Here is a 17,156-nt window from a genome sequence, read left to right as displayed (position 1 = left end):
GTGAATTAGTCTCATCTACAGAAGTGGCAACTAACTGCAGCTGCTTTTCTGCACCCTTCTTCTGCTGATACCACAGGACAGTATAGTAGGACTTGTCATTATGTTCACATGGGATTCTTCCCTCGCTCCCACTCTGGATGGCTATAAACTTCTCCTTCTGTGTCACCGTCACCCCGCTGCAAAGACCTAAAAGGAGAATGGAGTGGGCAGGGTGAGTGAGGGCCATGGAGGATGGAACACAACTCACCTGACCCATGTGCGTTTCAGGATGCAGTTCTAAAACTCCTTTCCTGATTTTAAATCCCTATAGACACTGGTCTGGTCACCTCACTGACCTTGTTGGTACTGCTTCCTCCTCACTTCTGTCGATGGCCTAAACCCTGTCTCTTCACACAACATTATCGGAGTCAGTACATAAGCCAACTCCTGTGCAGCTCCTGCTCTCTGGAAACAGCTCCACCCTTTCTCTCCCTGTTTCCTCCACTTGTCTAGCAGAGGATTCCTCCCTTTTTCCCATCACATATGCTTGTCAGTTTGGTACTGGAGTCGTCTCCTGTGAAACTTCCATCCTCTGCAGCAATCACCCTCTGCCCCAGATTCCACTTCTCACCCCAGAGGCTAAAGTAAAGCTGTATCATCCTGGAGTCAAAATATTTATCAGAAACACTTTCCTACCTGCCAGAAGCTGGAAGCCAAGGGAGACACCGAATGGCCTCCACATGGCATCTGCAGAAAAGACAAGCCAGAGTGATCATTTTCATTGAGCAAAGTTCTATGTTCCTTTAGTAGGCGGAGTTCTGTAAAACCACAAAAAGGGAAATAACTGATGATCACGAGGCAGAGCAGATGGTGGAGGTGGAAAAATGGGGTCCAAATATGGATCTGAAGTGTGCTGTTTTTTGGTGTTTCTTTATGGATGAAATTGTAAACCCAGATCTGCACAACCCAGCAATGTAGTGTGGTGGTTAAACATTCTGTTGAAAAGTGTGGCTTAAGTCCCTTTCCCTCTATTCTTCACATCAATTGTTGTAAATACTTTGACATTTGGGTTAGATGATCCCAGGATATGTCAGTTTTCTGCTCATTCCTTGTCCTACCCAAGTCTTGATTTCTTTCTGCCTCTCTAGATTTCACATTTGTAGCATTACTGGCAAAGGACAGCTGTCCTGTTCCATCCCTGTCCTCACTACATTTCAGAGGTGTGTGAGAATTTCCTGGGATAAGAATGCAGCATGTTAGGATATGTCAGAAGGATGGAAGACACTACTGAGACATGGCTGCATTTCATAGAATTCTAGGGTTGGAAGAGACCTCAGGAGGTCATTTAGTCCAATCTCTGCTAAAAGCAGGAAGAACCCCAACTAAATCATCCCAGCCAGGGCTTTGTCAAACCTGGCTTAAAAAAACCTCTAAGGATAGAGATTCCATCACCTTTCTAGGGAACCCATTTCAGTGCTTCCCAGCCCTCCTACTGAAATAGTTTTTCCTGATATCCAACCTAGACCTCCCCCATTGCAACTTGAGACCATTACTTCTTGTTCTGCCATCTGTCACTACTGAGAACAGCCTCTCTCCATCCTCTTTGGAATCCCCCCTTCAGGTAGTTGAAGGCCCCCTCACTCTTCTCTTCTGTAGACTAAATAATCCCAAATCCCTCAGCCTCTCCTCATAGGTCATGTGCTCCAGCTCCCTAATTGTTTTTGTTGTCCAATGCATCCAAATCCTTTCTGTAATGGGGGCCCCAGAATTGGATGCAGTACTCAGATGTGGCCTCGTCAGTGCAGAATAAAGGAGGAACAATCAATTCTCTTGATCTGCTGGCAATGCTCCTTCTAATGCCCCCTAATATGCCCTTAGCCTCCTTGACTACAAGGGCACACTGTTGACTCACATCCAGCTTCTCATCCACTGTAATCCCCAAGTCCCTTTCTGCAGAACTGCTGCTTAGCCAGTCAGTCCCCAGCCTGTACCAATGCTTGGGATTCTTCCGTCCCAAGTGCAGGAATCTGCACTTGTCCATGTTGAACCTGATCAGATTTCATTTCTCCCAATCATTTGTCCAGGTCACTCCAGAGTATCCCTGCCCTCCAGAGTATCTACCCTCCCCCCATCTTAATGTCATCTGCGAACTTGCTGAAGGTGCAGCCCATCCCCTCATCCAGGTCATTAATGAAGATGTTGAACAAAACTGGCCCCAGGCTTGACCCCAGAGTTAATAATCTGCACCTGAAAACTCTCTTGGTTTCAAGTAAGACAAGGACATGCTACCCTCTGACTCTCCTCATCTCTCCTGTGCCCATATGTTCTCCTCCACCCTTGGTAACTTGTTGTATGCTACAGGAGGGGGGGAAGCTATAGACAAGGGCCAGGAAGATTGACTCTGGTTTTGCTCTTCCGGGCTTTGTTTTATTAGCACCATGCTGCCCTCGAGTGGCCATAGCAGGAAAGGCTAATGAAATCAGAAGATGAGGATGTTTATTCCTTTCTCATGGTGTGTAGTGGGTGAATGTTTCCTCTATTCAGAGCCTGTAGAAGATCATTTGGGATATGAATTCCAATGGGTATGAAAACAATCAGTAGTTCTGTGGCACCTTAGAGATTATCAAAATATATAGAATCATGAGAGTTCATGGGTAAAACCCATTTCATCAGATGAGTTGGAATGGAAATAACAGAAATTGTAGGATATGTGTTAATAAGGCTAATTAAGTGGGCTGGTTGTGTCCCATTCATGGTTTTTGATGTGAAAATGCAGAAGATAATGACATTGTAGTGTTGGTGAAGTGGAGGCATAGCGCTCCTTGCTTTCAGCCCTTTGCCTGCAGGATAGTGCCAACCTCCCGCCCAGCCAGGGCAGTTCCTCCCAGCTCCCTACTCCTCCCCCCAGCCAGGGCAGCTCTCCCCAAGCCTCTGTCCCCCAGACAGGATAGCTCTTCCCCGCTACCTCCCCCTGCCCCAGCAGAGCTCAGCCTGAAGAGCAGGGACCCCCCAGCTCCAGTGTCTTTAACAGGGTTTCTTTATTGTAACTGTCACCACTGGATCTAGCCCACAGACACCCTGCAGGGGCCTTCAGGCACGCACCAGCCACTGCTCCAAGCGCCTCTCTGCTCTGCAGGGAGGGGGAGGCTTGGTGTGATCTTCCTGCCCCCAACCCAATCCTCTGCTCTTGTTGGCCAGAAATAACCAGCCAATAGGACCTGTGAGATTGGCCTGGGGGAGGGGAACAGCACAAGCCTCTCCCCCTCTGGGAGCTGAGAGCCAAATGGAGGGAGCAGGCTGCACTTTTAAGCAGTTTGGGGCTGCAGCAGGCAGAGAGTCCAGCCTGCCTTGAGGGTGCTACAGAGCTGCTGTCCAGGAGATGCTTAAGTAAGCACCTCCCAGCCAGAGTGTGCCACTGGCACCCCTGCCCCTCTTCCACGCCAACTCCCTCCCACCATCCTCTGCACCCCCCTGCCCCAGGTCATAGCTTTCTCAGACCCTGTACCTCTTTCTAAATCCCTCCTCCAGTCCAGAGTGCTCTCCTGCTCCCAGACCCTGCACCTCAATTCCCGGACCCAGGTCACAACCCTCCTTCACCCAAACTCCCTCTCAATCATCTCCTGCACCCCAGTCCCTTACCCTATGCGCCCATCTACACCCAACCTCCATCCTAGACCCCACACCTCCTCCACCAGAAAGTGCTGCCCTTGACCACTTTCCAAAATCTTGGAGTGGACCCTGACCAGTGTTTGCTCTAAGCTGAACAACAGCTTCATGGGTGATTAATCAGCCCCGCCCAGTCAGAGGCTCAGGGTTCCATGCAGGGAGCTGATTGACTGGGCAGTGCTGATTAATCTCCTGTGAAGCTGAGCAGCCCTGCAGCTTAGAGGGAACACTGCTCCCCACCAAAAATGATTGCCCATCCTACCCTAAACAATACAGGCTACAGGAAGCCTCTCACATGCATGCCCCTGACAACTGCAAAATTTGCATTTCCCTGGAATGCACGCAATGCCTTTGTTTTTGAAATGAGGGGTGCTTTGGCATCTCTCTCTCCCATTATTGTCAGCTCGCTCCTAGGTAAAGGGCAAGATTTTGAATGAGGTGCTGATCGCCATGTAGAACTGTGTGCTCACTGGCTGCACAGAAGTAGCTGGCTGAATCCTGGGTTTCCAGAGCTACGATGTTCATGGAAGAGGTTCTGGTATTGGGTCTAGTGACTGGAAACTTGGAAGCATTGTAGTCCTTCTCATAAGTAGCATTCGATCCATATACACTTAGGGCTATTAACCTTGGACCTTCTGTCTTGAGTTGTTTGTACCAGTACATATAGGTGTAGCTAGTGTCATTTTGGACACAGGTTATTTCCATCCTTTCTCCATGTCTCTGGGTTGCTGTTCTTGGGAACTGAGAGATGAGGACTCCCAGCCCAGAGCCTATGTGAGAGAAGCAATTAAAAAAAAACAAATTAAAGGTGTATACAGTCTTTTAAGTTACATTCTAAATGTCTCTCCCCTCCCTCCTCCCACCAGTGTAGGATTGCTCCTTGCTGGCTTGTGCATATCTCTAGAGAAGTTGTGCTCTGCCTGTGCACCAGCTTGGGGTGGGATTTCTAGGTTCTTACCAGGCACTAGAAGCAGCAGGAATCTCAACATTTTTGCTAGTGAATTTTATTCTTCTCTCTGGTTTATCTCTTGGTTTTTGTGAAGGTGACAGGAAGTGATGAATTGACTGAGCATCTTCTCCCTTCTATGATTTCTCCAATGAAAACCTGGGGAGGGGACGAATTGAAATGATGTATAAATGTTGCTTCAGATGATATGCAAAACGGTTTCCTGAGCACTCAGGTCATAAATATTTCTTCAGCACTTTATACGAGAGATCCAGATGTGCTCTTGGGCAAACCCTAACTCATGTTACTGCTTTCTACCCCCAGCAATGTAGATGAAGTTATTCTTTCCTTCCATTCCTGATTGACTGAGCCATGCACTGAGTGATTGAAATAATATTAGTGTAGAACCACAGCTATCTTATATTTTTGTTTTCCAGAATTTTCTCCTCACAATCTGTGGACTGTTTGGAAATGCAGAGATACCATCTGCGTTTTGATTGACTTTGTTTTAAAAGCTACACCCAGTTATTTAGTAAATTAGTTTTCAATTCATTAGTAGTTTTTTAAATATTAATTCCTTGTCACTCAGGCTTTTCTTTGAGTACATTTGAATAAATATTCCCTTCCCATTGAGAGATCTTTCTTTACTTTCCTTGAGAGCTTCCTTCCTGGATCTATAGCTTCCCTTTCTTTCCAGCTCCCCTCCCTGTAGAAATCATCTTCCTTCACCTGCCTACCCACAATGCTGTGCAGATCCAAATCCCATGTGTAACTGCATTTTGGAGATCACTGGATGAACAATTGACTGTCAGCTGTGGAGTTCTCAAAGCTGGGAGACTATATAGGATTTTCAGTGTTTATTAGGCTCTGTCATTGCCTGATATTGATCTTCTAGTTGAGCAAGATTTTCTGAGTTCTCTCAGGAGGAAGTAATGTATTAGAGAGATGTGGAAGTTTTTAATAATTTCTGCATTTCAGAATCTCTGCATGGAATCTTCTGAATTCTGTCAGGAGGAAGTGTACTAGAGAGATGTGGGAGTTTTTCATAATCACATTTCCTAAATTTTTGCCTCTAAGCATGAGCATGACTACCTTACTTTGGGCACTTCATAGCATGGCATGCTCCTTGACAACACAGAAGTAGCTAGCTGAATCCAGGGTTCTGAGAAGATCATGCAGGGCCCAGTCCAGTAGTTGTGCTCAGGGGCTATCTAACTCCTCACAAAAAATCCAAACTAGCTAGCATTACTGATCTTTAAACCTGTATTGCAGTGGTTAGCGCATTTGTCTGGGATGTGGGCATCCCATGTTCAATTCCCTCCTCTCTGGCAGAAGGAAATAAACATGGGTATCCAAACTCTCAGTTGTTCGCTCTGACCCAGTGGTGGGAAATGAGCTGGAGGAGGTTCACCAGCTGGCCGCCAGTGATTTATTTACTTGCATGTCCATGAGTATGGCTGTGTCGACATGGGGATGTCAGTGGATGTGATATACCTTGACTTTGGCAAAGCTTTTGATACGGTCTCCCATTGAATTCTTGCCAGCATGTAAGATACATTTATGGAGTGGATAAATGGTCTGTGAGGTGGATTGAAAGCTGGCTAGTTTGTTAAGCTCTGCTAGTAGGAATCAATGGCTCAATGTCAGGTTGGTGGTCAGTTTCAAGTGGAATGTACTGAAGGTCAGTTCTGGTGATGGTTTTGTTCAACATCTTTATTAATGACCTGGATAAGGGGTTGGATTTCACCCTTAGCAAGTTTGTGGATAATGCCAAGCTGGGGGTGAGGTCGATATGTTGGGGGGCAGAGACAGGGTCCAGAGTGACCTAGACAAAATGAAGGATTGGGCCAAATGAAGTCTGATGAGGTTCAACAAGAACACGTTCCCTCAGCACCCTTGGATGCATTAGATCCACCTCCATGGATTTGTGTACATCAAGCTTTTCTAAATAGCTGTTTATACCTATTCTTTGTTCACTGATGGCTGCCTCCTTCCCACCCTGTGCTGCCTAGCCCAGAGTCTGGGAGCTGATCTTGTCTGTGAAGACAGAGGCAAAAAAAGCATTGAGTACTTCAGCTTTTCCCACATCATCTGTCACTAAGTTATCTCTCCCATCCAGTAAGGGCCCCACACCCTCTCTGATCACCCTCTTATTGCTAACATGCCTGTAGAAACTTTTCTTTTTATCTTTCACATCCCTTGCTAGCTACAATTCCAAGTGTGCTTTGGCCTTCCTGATTACACCCCTGCATGCTTGAACAATATATATACTCCTCCCTGGTCATCTGTCCAAGTTTCCACTTGTAATCTTCCTTTTTGTGTTTAAGCTCACCAAGGATTTCACTGCTAACCCAACTTGGTCACCTGCCATATTTGCCTTTCTTACTGCACATTGGGATGGTTTGTTCCTGCACCTTCAATAAAGCTTCTCTAAAATACTGCCAGCTCTCCTGGACTCTTCCCCCCTCCTGTTAGTATCACATTCTAAATGCCCTCCCACTCCAGCCCCAGCCAGTGTAGGATTGCTCCCTATAGCATTGTCTCCATGGGGTTATCCTGAGCCAATAACCACCTGGGGATTATCCTGAGCCAACAACCACCTGCTATCATCCCATGGTAGTTAGATACTAACTCAGGAGAGTTGACAGCTGCATCAACAAACACTTTCATCTCTGGGTGGCCAATGTCCTTGCACAAATCAGCTCTCCTCTCAGGCAGGGATGTTGGTTTGTTATTATAATGTTCTAAATTCATTTAAGCACATGATGAGAGTCAAGTAACACACTAACAAAGATTTTTAAAAATGGTCACAAAGTTAAACCTCCCAAATCCATACTTATGCACTTAGATTAGTGAACTGTTTTCAAAAGTGCAGCAGCTCCTATTGATATCAATGGGACTACTCACAAAAAAAGTTATTAAGGTAGTAACACTGGGCCCTAAGCAATATGTTTCAAGAATACACTGCAACAGGGAGTTTTACAAGCTAATTATTTAAAACTAACTTTTATCAATTTAAAAGGAAATACCTTTAGTTTCCCTTCTAGCTATATGGTAGACCTGATGACCCTTCCCTACTCCTTTTTAATTTATCACTAGCGGATCTCTGCCTCATGGCTGCAGTGCAACAGTCTCAGAGGTGGCAGAGATGTGAGGATGTGGCGGCAAGGTGAGGCAGGCACGTGGGCAGCATGGGGGAGGGGAGGGTGTGGGAAGACTCAGGGGACACTGGCTTGGGGGGCTGAAGGAGGAACAGGCGGAGCATGGCGTGAAGGGACTCCTGCAGCACCTCCCACTTCTCTTTGTCCCAGGGCCTGATGTGTGCGCAGAGAAGTCATTTTGCCACGGCAGCAGCTGCTCAATGGTCTGTGAGGCATTCCCTCCTCCCCGCCATACTCTGATGCCCACACTGCCCCCACTTGCTAGACAGGCTGCCCCTGGGATGCCTCCTCAGCAAGTGGTTGGCAGGTGCGGCAGGGACCTTGTGGGGGCAGTGGTATCATTCAGACCTGTGCCTGCTAGGGTAGGCGGCTCACGGGGCAGGGTCCTGCACCCTGGGGGTGACCTGTCCTACAGGTGGAGGGGCGGGAGCAGCAGAGGTTGGCGGGGGGCAGCACCTGCAGCACAATGACTTCTCCGAGTGGCATATTGGGCCCAGGGACATATAGAAGTGGGAGATGCTGTGAGTGGTGGCACTGGAAGTAAGTCCCTGCCCGCCCTGCTCTGCTCATCCCTACCTCGGCTCCCCAAGCTGGTGCCCCCGCAGGTCTTCCTGTGCCCACCCCACCTATCCACCACATCCTCACATCCTGCTCTGTTGTGGGGGGTGGGAGAGGAGCAAATGGTAGCCACCAGCCCAGCTTATCATATTGTACCTTTCCAGTGTATTCTCAAATGTTCTCTATAACAGACAGTGTGATGGACACTTTTATACTTTTTATAATAGTATATATATTATTATTGGGAGTTCCATATTTTATTGGAATATTGATTTTCTATAGAACATTCCCCCAAAAATTTAAAAATCCAAGCTGAGACACAGTTCTTGGCTGGATTAATAAATCCAGGAAAATCCGTAAGTGGACAGTTGTCTCCCACATGAAATTATGAAAGCTCCATAATTTGGTTCATTTACCACTAGAAGTGGGAAAATAACAACAACCACAGGGATAGTAAATTAGAGCTGCACACCCCTCAGGAATGGAGATTATTCCTAACAGAAAAACTCACAATTCTGCTCAAACTGTTACATCTCTTTCAAATGTTCACAGTTAAACATTCACTTAATACAGAATTAAAACTTTACTATGTAGAAGAAAAATGCTGCTTTTAACCATCTTAATTTAGATGAATCAAATACAAAGTTACTTTATCCCATCCTCTTATTAAAGCTTTGCCTTTATTTTAGTTGTTTACATTTAACGCAGTCCTATATAATATTTTCTTTTTTTTTTTAGTCTCTGCCACCTAATTGTGCACTTCCAGTTCCAAATAAGGTGTGTGGTTGACCAGCCAGTTTGTAACTCTGGTGTTCATAACTCTGATGTTCTAATGGATACAAATAAATCTGTATTGGCCAGGATAACTACATGGTCAAGAGACAACCTAATAATAGATCATCTCCAATTCCAATTTATAGGACCTTAAACCCTACATAGAGAACTCTTAACTTCTGGAAAGAAAAGGCACATTCCAGAAAGGCATGATTACTGACAGATGACTCTCAAAAGGCTTTGAGGTTTGTTGTGCACTAACAAAACCTGGAATAAAATCAAAGAAAAACTGACCTAAGTTCTCATTTCATTTTTAAACTGAAAGCTATCTCCTGTAATCATTTAAAAAATACCTCTGCAAATGAGGAAAAGTTCATCATTAACTCTGGAGTTTGGGGAGATGTGGGATTTTTTCTACCTGTGCCTGATAAACACCTAAATGTATACTTTCAAACTTTCCATTGTGTACTTTCCTTTGGTGAAATCCTTGGGCTGGAGATAAGGCCCATTCAGGAGGATAAAACCCCAGAAATTATATCTTCTAGTCTACAAAGCTGTATTAAATCCATAGGAAGACCATGAAATACATCCTGGTAGTAGCTTTTCTGGGAGCAGCTGGTAAGTTCATTTTTACTGTTTGTTACAGTGAAGTTTATATGAGCCAGGTTGTATACTACTGGCTACGTCTATATTGGTGCGTTCTCACACAAAAACTCTTTTGAGGAAGAGTTCTTCTGCAAAAACTCTTCCAGAAGAGAGCATCTACATTGGCATGTACTTTTGCACAAGAGCATCCATGCCAGTGTAGACGCTCTCTTGTGCAAGAAATCTTTGATGGCCATTTTAATCATAGGCCTTTCTTGCTCAAGAAATTCATGTTGCCTGTCTACATTGGCCTCTTGCGCAAGAACAGTTGTGCAAAAGGGCTTATTCCTGAGTGGGAGCATCAGAGTTCTGGCGCAAGAAGCCCTAATTTCATACATTAGAACGTCAGTTTACTTGCGCAAGATCACGTGGCCAGTGTAGACAGGCAGCAAGTTTTTGAGCAAGGGTGTCCACTTTTGCATGAGATCGTGCCAGTGTAGATACAGCCCTGGAGAGTGAAGCCCTTTTTTATCCCCAAAATTGTCAAGACTGTCAGCCACAGGCTAATTATCACAGAGTTTGAAGGCTACGTCTACACTGGCAGCTTCTTGCACAAGAACTGTTTTGTGGAAGAGTTCTTGCGCAAAAAGTCTTCCACAAGAGCGTGTCTTCACTGACATGTGCTTTTGCACAAGAGCATCCATGGCTATGTGGATGCTCTCTTGAGCAAGAAAGCTCTGGTGGCCATGTTAGCCATAGGGGTTTCTTGCGCAAGAAATTAATGTTTCCTGTCTACACTGCCCTCTTGCGCAAGAGCTCTTGTGCAAGAGGGCTTATTGCTCGTGGGGAGAAGAATAACTCTTCTGGAAGAAGCCCTGTTTTCCGATGCTATACTGTAAATTTACTTGTGCAAGAATGTTTGTGCAGTGTAGACACCCGGCAAGTTTTTGCGCAAGAACAGCTGTTTTTGCTCAAGAAGCCACCAGTGTAGACGTAGCCTGATTGTAATATGGACAAATAGGCACTAGAAGCTGGGTTAAGTGAGCCCCAGAGCTGGATTTCATAAAACAACCAACAAAGAGCCACCAGCTGTGGAGACCTTTTGACCACCATCAGCTCAGGCTTGGCTCCCAGTTTCCTACAAGTGAGCGGCTTTGTATCCTAATTGTCTGTCCTTTCATTCAGGTTGGCTCCATGGTCCTCATCATGCATATTAATTACTATCTTCCTTTTTCACGCAGTTGCCTTTCCCCTTGATGATGATGATGACAAGATAGTGGGAGGCTACACCTGTTCAAAGAACTCGTTGCCCTACCAGGTGTCCCTGAATGCTGGATACCATTTCTGTGGAGGTGCCCTCATTAACAGCAGATGGGTTGTCTCAGCTGCTCACTGCTACAAATCGTGAGTAGAAAATATTTGTGCCGTTAAATTACTGCTTCCCCTCTGGCCCTATCACCCTTGTAGTGTCAGATCTGGTTAACTAAGCAAGGGTCAGTCCACCTCAGGTGGGAGATTGTCAAAGAATGCTCCAGTCCTTCAAGCAATGGAGTTGGTATTTCAGGAGAGGCTCTGGTTTCTGTGTCAGTACTGACTGCAGTGCACCAGCAGCCTGGCATTAGAAGAGGGTGCTGTGCTGCATGAGGTGACGATTCAGTATTGGGTGACATTTTTTCTGAATTAGAACTGAATCAAATGCCCTAGCATGAGTCATCTGTCCTGGTGACCGTCAGTGGGTATGTCTACACTTTGAGCTGGAGGCATGATACCCAGCTCAGAGACACACACACTGAAAATAGAATGTCACTGTGGTGATGCAAATGATGGGAAGGGCTTGCCAGCTCAAGCACTTTCCCACCCAACCCTATAGGCACATACTCATGGCTGCTAATCCCTCTTGCCACTGTGATTTTTAGCATGCTTGATTAATTAAAGCTAGCACAGAAATGTCTCCCTGAGCTTGGAATTGCCCTTCCAGCTTCTAGTGTAGGCATGTCCTATAATGGTCTAGTAATTTCTGGAAGTCTCTTGATTGCTTTAAGGGAGTTAATTGGCTTTGTGGGAGTTCAATCGTGAACTAAAATTGCAGAAAGCAGAATGATGGACTAACAAAGAATGATTGAAGAGTGAACAGAATGGGCCTCTCTCCACCATCAAACAATCAAAGCACTTTGCCAGGTGACAGTGCAGTGGTCATGCAGGGATTATGTGTCACCTTTTCTGAAAACTCACCTACCGTCTTGTTAGAGTATCTTTCGTTCACTGGGAAATATGGGAACAGGGATTTGATGAGGACACCAGGGTTTTCCTAAACTATTGCTGTAAATCACCTAGAGATGGTTGATTGGTACCGTGCCAGGTTGTCAGACATCTCCATTGTGGCGTAGCTCCTCAAATAGTTCAGTACCCACTGCTTCTTCAGTGCTGCCTTGTAGGGCCATCATTGGGAACCCATTGAAGAGGAGTAAGTAGGCATCCTCAGTGTACTGTATCCTTCAAAGTATAACCTTCTCATCACATGGGTACCTCTTCCCCCAGGAAGAACATTACATTTCAATTCTACAGCACCACCACCTGAGGAACTCAGAGCCTTTGAGTTAAGCCTCAGAACTCCCTTGTGAGTTAGGAATTACTACCCCCTTGTTAGAACTAAAAGTAAAGCGTGGGGAGAGATGTGTAGACATGGTAAAAAAATTACAAATGTTGATAATTTTCAAAGAAAATTCAGTGCTCCAGGACTGCCCTGCACAGTTGGATTGCAGATGAGTCCAAATCCTGGCATGTGAACTCCAAACCAGAGAGCTTTCCACTGAATGGAGCAACTGAGACTTAGTGCTGGTGTTGATGACAGCTGTAGTGGTGGCAATAGCCACAGTGATGGCGTAGGTTGTTGTGGTGATGATGATGATGATGGATAATGATGGTGACAGTGCTGGTAAGGATGCTGTTATTCCTTCCTCCTTTCCAGCTCTATACAAGTGAGGCTTGGAGAACACAACATAGAAGTCAGAGAAGGCACCGAACAGTTCATTAACTCAGTCAAAGTCATCCGTCACGAGAAGTACAACTCCCGGCTCCTGGACAATGACATCATGCTCATCAAGCTGGCCAGTGAAGCCACCCTCAACTCCTACGTCAACACAATTGCCCTGCCAACCGGCTGTGTGGCCACTGGCACCCCGTGCCTGATCTCTGGCTGGGGCAACACTCTCAGCAGTGGCAGTGAGTGCTCTGTGGGAGTGTAGAGCTTCTCGGGGATCCTGGAGACCTTTATTGGCCTGGTAATAGGCCCCATAGAGGAGAATATGGGGAGGGGCGAGCACCTGTGGGGGAGGCAGTTTGAAGAGAGAATCCATCTGGGATGTCATGGCTCAAAGGGAAGAGCCTGTGGGAGCAGGCAACCTTTATCTAATTTAAATATGCTCTCTTCTAATATCCTTGATTGACTCTTGTTATCATTGGCATGGAGCTGGCTGAATCACTAAATATGTTCCTCTGTGAGTTCCAGGAAGAAACCCTCTATCACCCTTACTTGGGACATTCTGTGGGGCAGATCCTGACAGGTGCTGAGGAACCCACAGCCCCCCTGAGACCAATGCCCTCAAAGGCTTCCCCACAGCTCTCAAGATGGAGTTCAATATTTTGATTGCACATTCAAGATTATTACGTTATAACTACATTTTTACAATATAACTCTTGCCCTAGCCCAGGCATCAGAAAGCGAGATAGACAGAATGAGCCAAATCCACTTGGGGTCTGGCTACTGATCCATAGGCTACACTATAACCCATTACTGCAGTGCAGAAGCTGACTGGGAGCAATTCAATTAGTATTTTCCATTCACTGGGTTCCTCTGATTTATAATAATTTCTTAGTTCAATTGGCTGCCCATTTTCTGGAATTCAGTGTTTAATCTGTGCAGAGAGCTGGCTGAATAAACTTTCTAGTTACCTATTCTGATACCTCTGGAGTAAGGAGGTCCCTGTATGATGATAGCCATCCTGGGGGAGAGCTGGTTGCTGCTAGAGAAAAGTCTAGGGGGATAAAAATGCCGCTTAGAGACACTATTCCAGTTACTGAAAGGGTAGCTGTTATTTCACTGTGAATTCAAGGATTTTCATTATTAATTTGTTTTTCTTTTCTTGTAGCTAACTATCCTGACCTCCTGCAGTGCCTGAAAGCTCCTGTCCTGTCTTCCAGCCAATGTAGCAATGCCTATCCAGGACAAATCACTGGCAACATGATCTGTATCGGATACCTGGAAGGGGGCAAAGATTCCTGTCAGGTAAAACAGTTCACCCCACATTTATCACCTGTTGTCTACCCTTCACCCCCACTCTATCCTCAGCAAATAAGGCATTATACATGGTTAGTTGTTTCCTCAAGTACTGAACTCTGGTTTGTTGCTGACCTTTGGTTGATTTCCTAGTAGGAAACTTGTCCTTACCTCATGACATACCATTTTTAGCAGTGCTTCTAGGGAGTTTCATTGGAGGCCAAGGAGTGACTTTTATTTGGTTAGTTAAATATTAGTCATGGATTTTAAATGCCTCCATTTTTTATGCCAGACTTGACACAATTTATTCTTGGATATTAGAGGTGGTGATCACCTGCTGCTCCAGTTCAAGCCTTTAAACCAGGGGTGGGGAACTAGGGATGTAGGCAAGTACTCAACTATCCGACAAATATAACCTTATTGGATAGTCTAGTGGAATACTCGACTACTCGCTTCCCCTTCACTTGCTGCCTCTGTATGAGGCAAGAAGAGGGGAGGAACAGAGCCACTGCTACTCCCTACAGAGCTGGAGCACACAAAATCTACTACACTGAGCCCCCTAGGTGCTGACATGTGGGGGAATGTGGGGAGTGTCTGTTTCTCAGTTGGGGCACCATATTAGTGGGGGGGTTGGGTTTTTTTCTGATTTTTCTGTGGGTCAGTGGGCCCCAACCCAAAAAAGATTCCCTATCCCTGCTTTAAAAGATTCAGGGACTAGTGTATATTAAAATCAGTATCGAGATGTCTTGAGGTGAGTGCCCAAAATGGACACATACAAGATCCATAGTCACTTCAGAAAACTTGGCTCTGCAGGTTTTTCTCATGGGCACATCATGTACGCTCAAGCCTCTCAGGAACATGAATGGGTTGATCCTCACAATTCATAAGTACTGGTAGGACATTGAAGCAAATTAGAAGCCCAGTTTTCAGCTTGACTTCTCTTGGTGTCAATAGCAATTTGCAAATCAGTTTGTGGATGAATTGAAAAGTTTCTGGCAGAACTAAGAGTCTCACTTCTAAATCCAGCCAAGTACTTGGAACCCACAAATTGTTCTTTGTCTTTTAGCTACAAAAAGCAAACTCCTGTTTGGCACGTAGGCATAGTGTCTCCAGGCCGCACATGTTTGCATGAGCCTCATTCCATGAGGAATACCAGCTAATTCGATGTAGAGCTTTAAATCAGAATCCCGTTTCACTGCCGCATGTAGACGTGAGCAGTTATTTTGGGCTAGTCAATTTCTAAAATGGCAGCCGGCTGGGAACATGCAAATGAAGCACGGGATATTTAAATCCCAGGCTTCATTTGCAATTTTGGTCGCTCTCATTAGCCTCCCTAGATCGAACTAGGGGGCTAGTGTAGACGTACCCTAACAGATTTATTAGAGCATAAGCTTTCATGGGCAAAGACCCATGTATGACATGCATCTGATGAAGTAGGTCTTTGCCCATGAAAGCTTATGCTCCAATAAATCTGTTAGTCTATAGGACTTCCTGTTGTTTTTGAAAAAGTACTTAGGATCCCAGCTGCTTTGTCAGGAAGGCAGAATCCCCTCTTGATTGTAATGCCTAATAAATATCATTTCACAATTTTTGTTGCAGGGAGATTCTGGTGGCCCAGTAGTCTGCAATGGCCAGCTCCAAGGGATTGTCTCCTGGGGAATTGGTTGTGCACAGAAAGGCTACCCTGGGGTCTACACTAAAGTGTGCAACTACGTCTCTTGGATCAAAAATACCATCGCTGCCAACTGAGATACTCTCATTCCATTTTACCAGTGCTATCTTCCGCACTCCGCTTCCTCAGCCATGTATTAGACTTTCCAACTCTATGGAATAAATAGAGTTTGATGCAACATTGTGTCTATGTCGATGTTCTTTGGCTCTTTCTCTGCTTGGATACATGGCTTTACAATCTTTATCTCTAAGATTTACTCAGCCAGTTTAACAGTACTCAATCAGCCTGATGCCCCACAACTATTTAAGAGAACAGCTAAAGAAAAGTCTTAGAAGGGTGGATGAGTTAATCTGTAACTGAAAAACTTAAAAAACAACGAATGGTCCTGCAGCACCTTAGAGACTAACAAAAAATGTAGATAGCTTTCTGGGCACAACCTGCTTGAAAAGACTTTATCCAAGTGAAAATAGAGTGGGAATCATACAGTGGTAAAAGTGACCATTCCAAGTTGGAATATGTCCAGCTCTCCAGGGCTAATTCCCATCTTGCTATGAAAGGTGCAGTGGGATTGTCTAGAAGTCTCAATGCTCAGCACTTTGGTTTAACACCTTATGTGAAAGTAGTGGCCCCTACAGCACTGCACTTAATAGTATTCTGCTGCGAGAATATGGGGTCAGTACTGACTCTGAGGCAAGAATGTCCCCTACTGACTCCCTGAGCACAGTGTGCCTATCACTATATTGGAGCACTGGGGCTGGTGTAGAGTGTGAGGGAAAAGTGCCATTGCTTGAGTGTTCAATGCTAACACCACCATGGCCATCCAACGTGTGAAATGATGAAAGGAGAAGTCACAATGGTAGTCTGGCAGTGGTGCTTAACAATGGCATGAGAAAAAAAGCCTGACATGTGAGCAACAAAACTTCCCATGGTGGCTGCTGGATCACTTGCCTGCTGGAGGCTGAAACTTATACAGCTTCCCCACTCAGCTGCAAGCCTCAGAATGGGTGGCTTTCCACAGTGTCTGCCTCAGTCTTAACCCAGTTGCTTCAACCTGAGTGATTATAGGCAGGATTTTCCCAGTTGTCAGTGGAATGCTGAATTTCTTGAGGCTCTGCTTGACATTATTGCTGTATCAGAGCTTTGGCCTTCCTCTGTGTGGTTCTTAAGTTCCTGGAAAAATCATGGAAGGGATTCTTAAGGAATCCATTTTCAGGCACTTGGAAGAGGGGAAGGTGATTAGGAATAGTCAGCATGGTTTCACAAAGGTCAAGTCGTGCCTGACCAATCTGATTAGCTTCTATGATGAGGTAACTGGCTCTGTGGATATGGGGAAGTCAGTGGATGTGATATACCTTGACTTTAGCAAGGCTTTTGATACAGTCTCCCACAATATTCTTGCCAGCAAGTTAAGGGAATGTAGATTGGATAAATGGACGGTAAGATGGATAGAAAGATGGCTAGAAGGCCGGGCCCAGCGGGTAGTGATCAACAGCTCGATGTCAGGATGGTGGTCAGTTTCTAGTGGACTGCTCCAAGATT

The 17,156-nt window shown here is 45.4% G+C and overlaps 1 protein-coding gene across 1 annotated transcript; it reads left to right on the top strand.

Moving 5' to 3' along the window:
- Positions 1–9,543: 9,543 nt before the first annotated feature.
- LOC102445365 (cationic trypsin-3-like) lies at positions 9,544–15,795 on the top strand. Its single transcript, XM_006111843.4, has 5 exons — positions 9,544–9,702; positions 10,911–11,073; positions 12,638–12,891; positions 13,818–13,954; positions 15,545–15,795. Exons 1-5 carry the CDS (start codon positions 9,663–9,665, stop codon positions 15,692–15,694), a joined length of 744 nt encoding a protein of 247 aa, XP_006111905.1. The 5' UTR covers positions 9,544–9,662; the 3' UTR covers positions 15,695–15,795.
- The last annotated feature ends 1,361 nt before the right edge of the window (positions 15,796–17,156 follow it).

The sequence above is a fragment of the Pelodiscus sinensis genome, chromosome 1 (assembly GCF_049634645.1).
Source record: "Pelodiscus sinensis isolate JC-2024 chromosome 1, ASM4963464v1, whole genome shotgun sequence".
In the NCBI taxonomy this organism is placed as follows: Eukaryota; Metazoa; Chordata; order Testudines; family Trionychidae; genus Pelodiscus; species Pelodiscus sinensis.
This window is presented reverse-complemented; position numbering and strand designations above follow the sequence as displayed.

Bases quoted from the DNA above. Each gene is read 5' to 3' on its own strand.
- LOC102445365 (XM_006111843.4), top strand. From the start codon at position 9,663: ATGAAATACATCCTGGTAGTAGCTTTTCTGGGAGCAGCTG. The intron at 9,703-10,910 runs GTAAGTTCATTT...TTTTTCACGCAG, and splicing joins AGCTTTTCTGGGAGCAGCTG to TTGCCTTTCCCCTTGATGAT. The intron at 12,892-13,817 runs GTGAGTGCTCTG...CTTTTCTTGTAG, and splicing joins CAACACTCTCAGCAGTGGCA to CTAACTATCCTGACCTCCTG.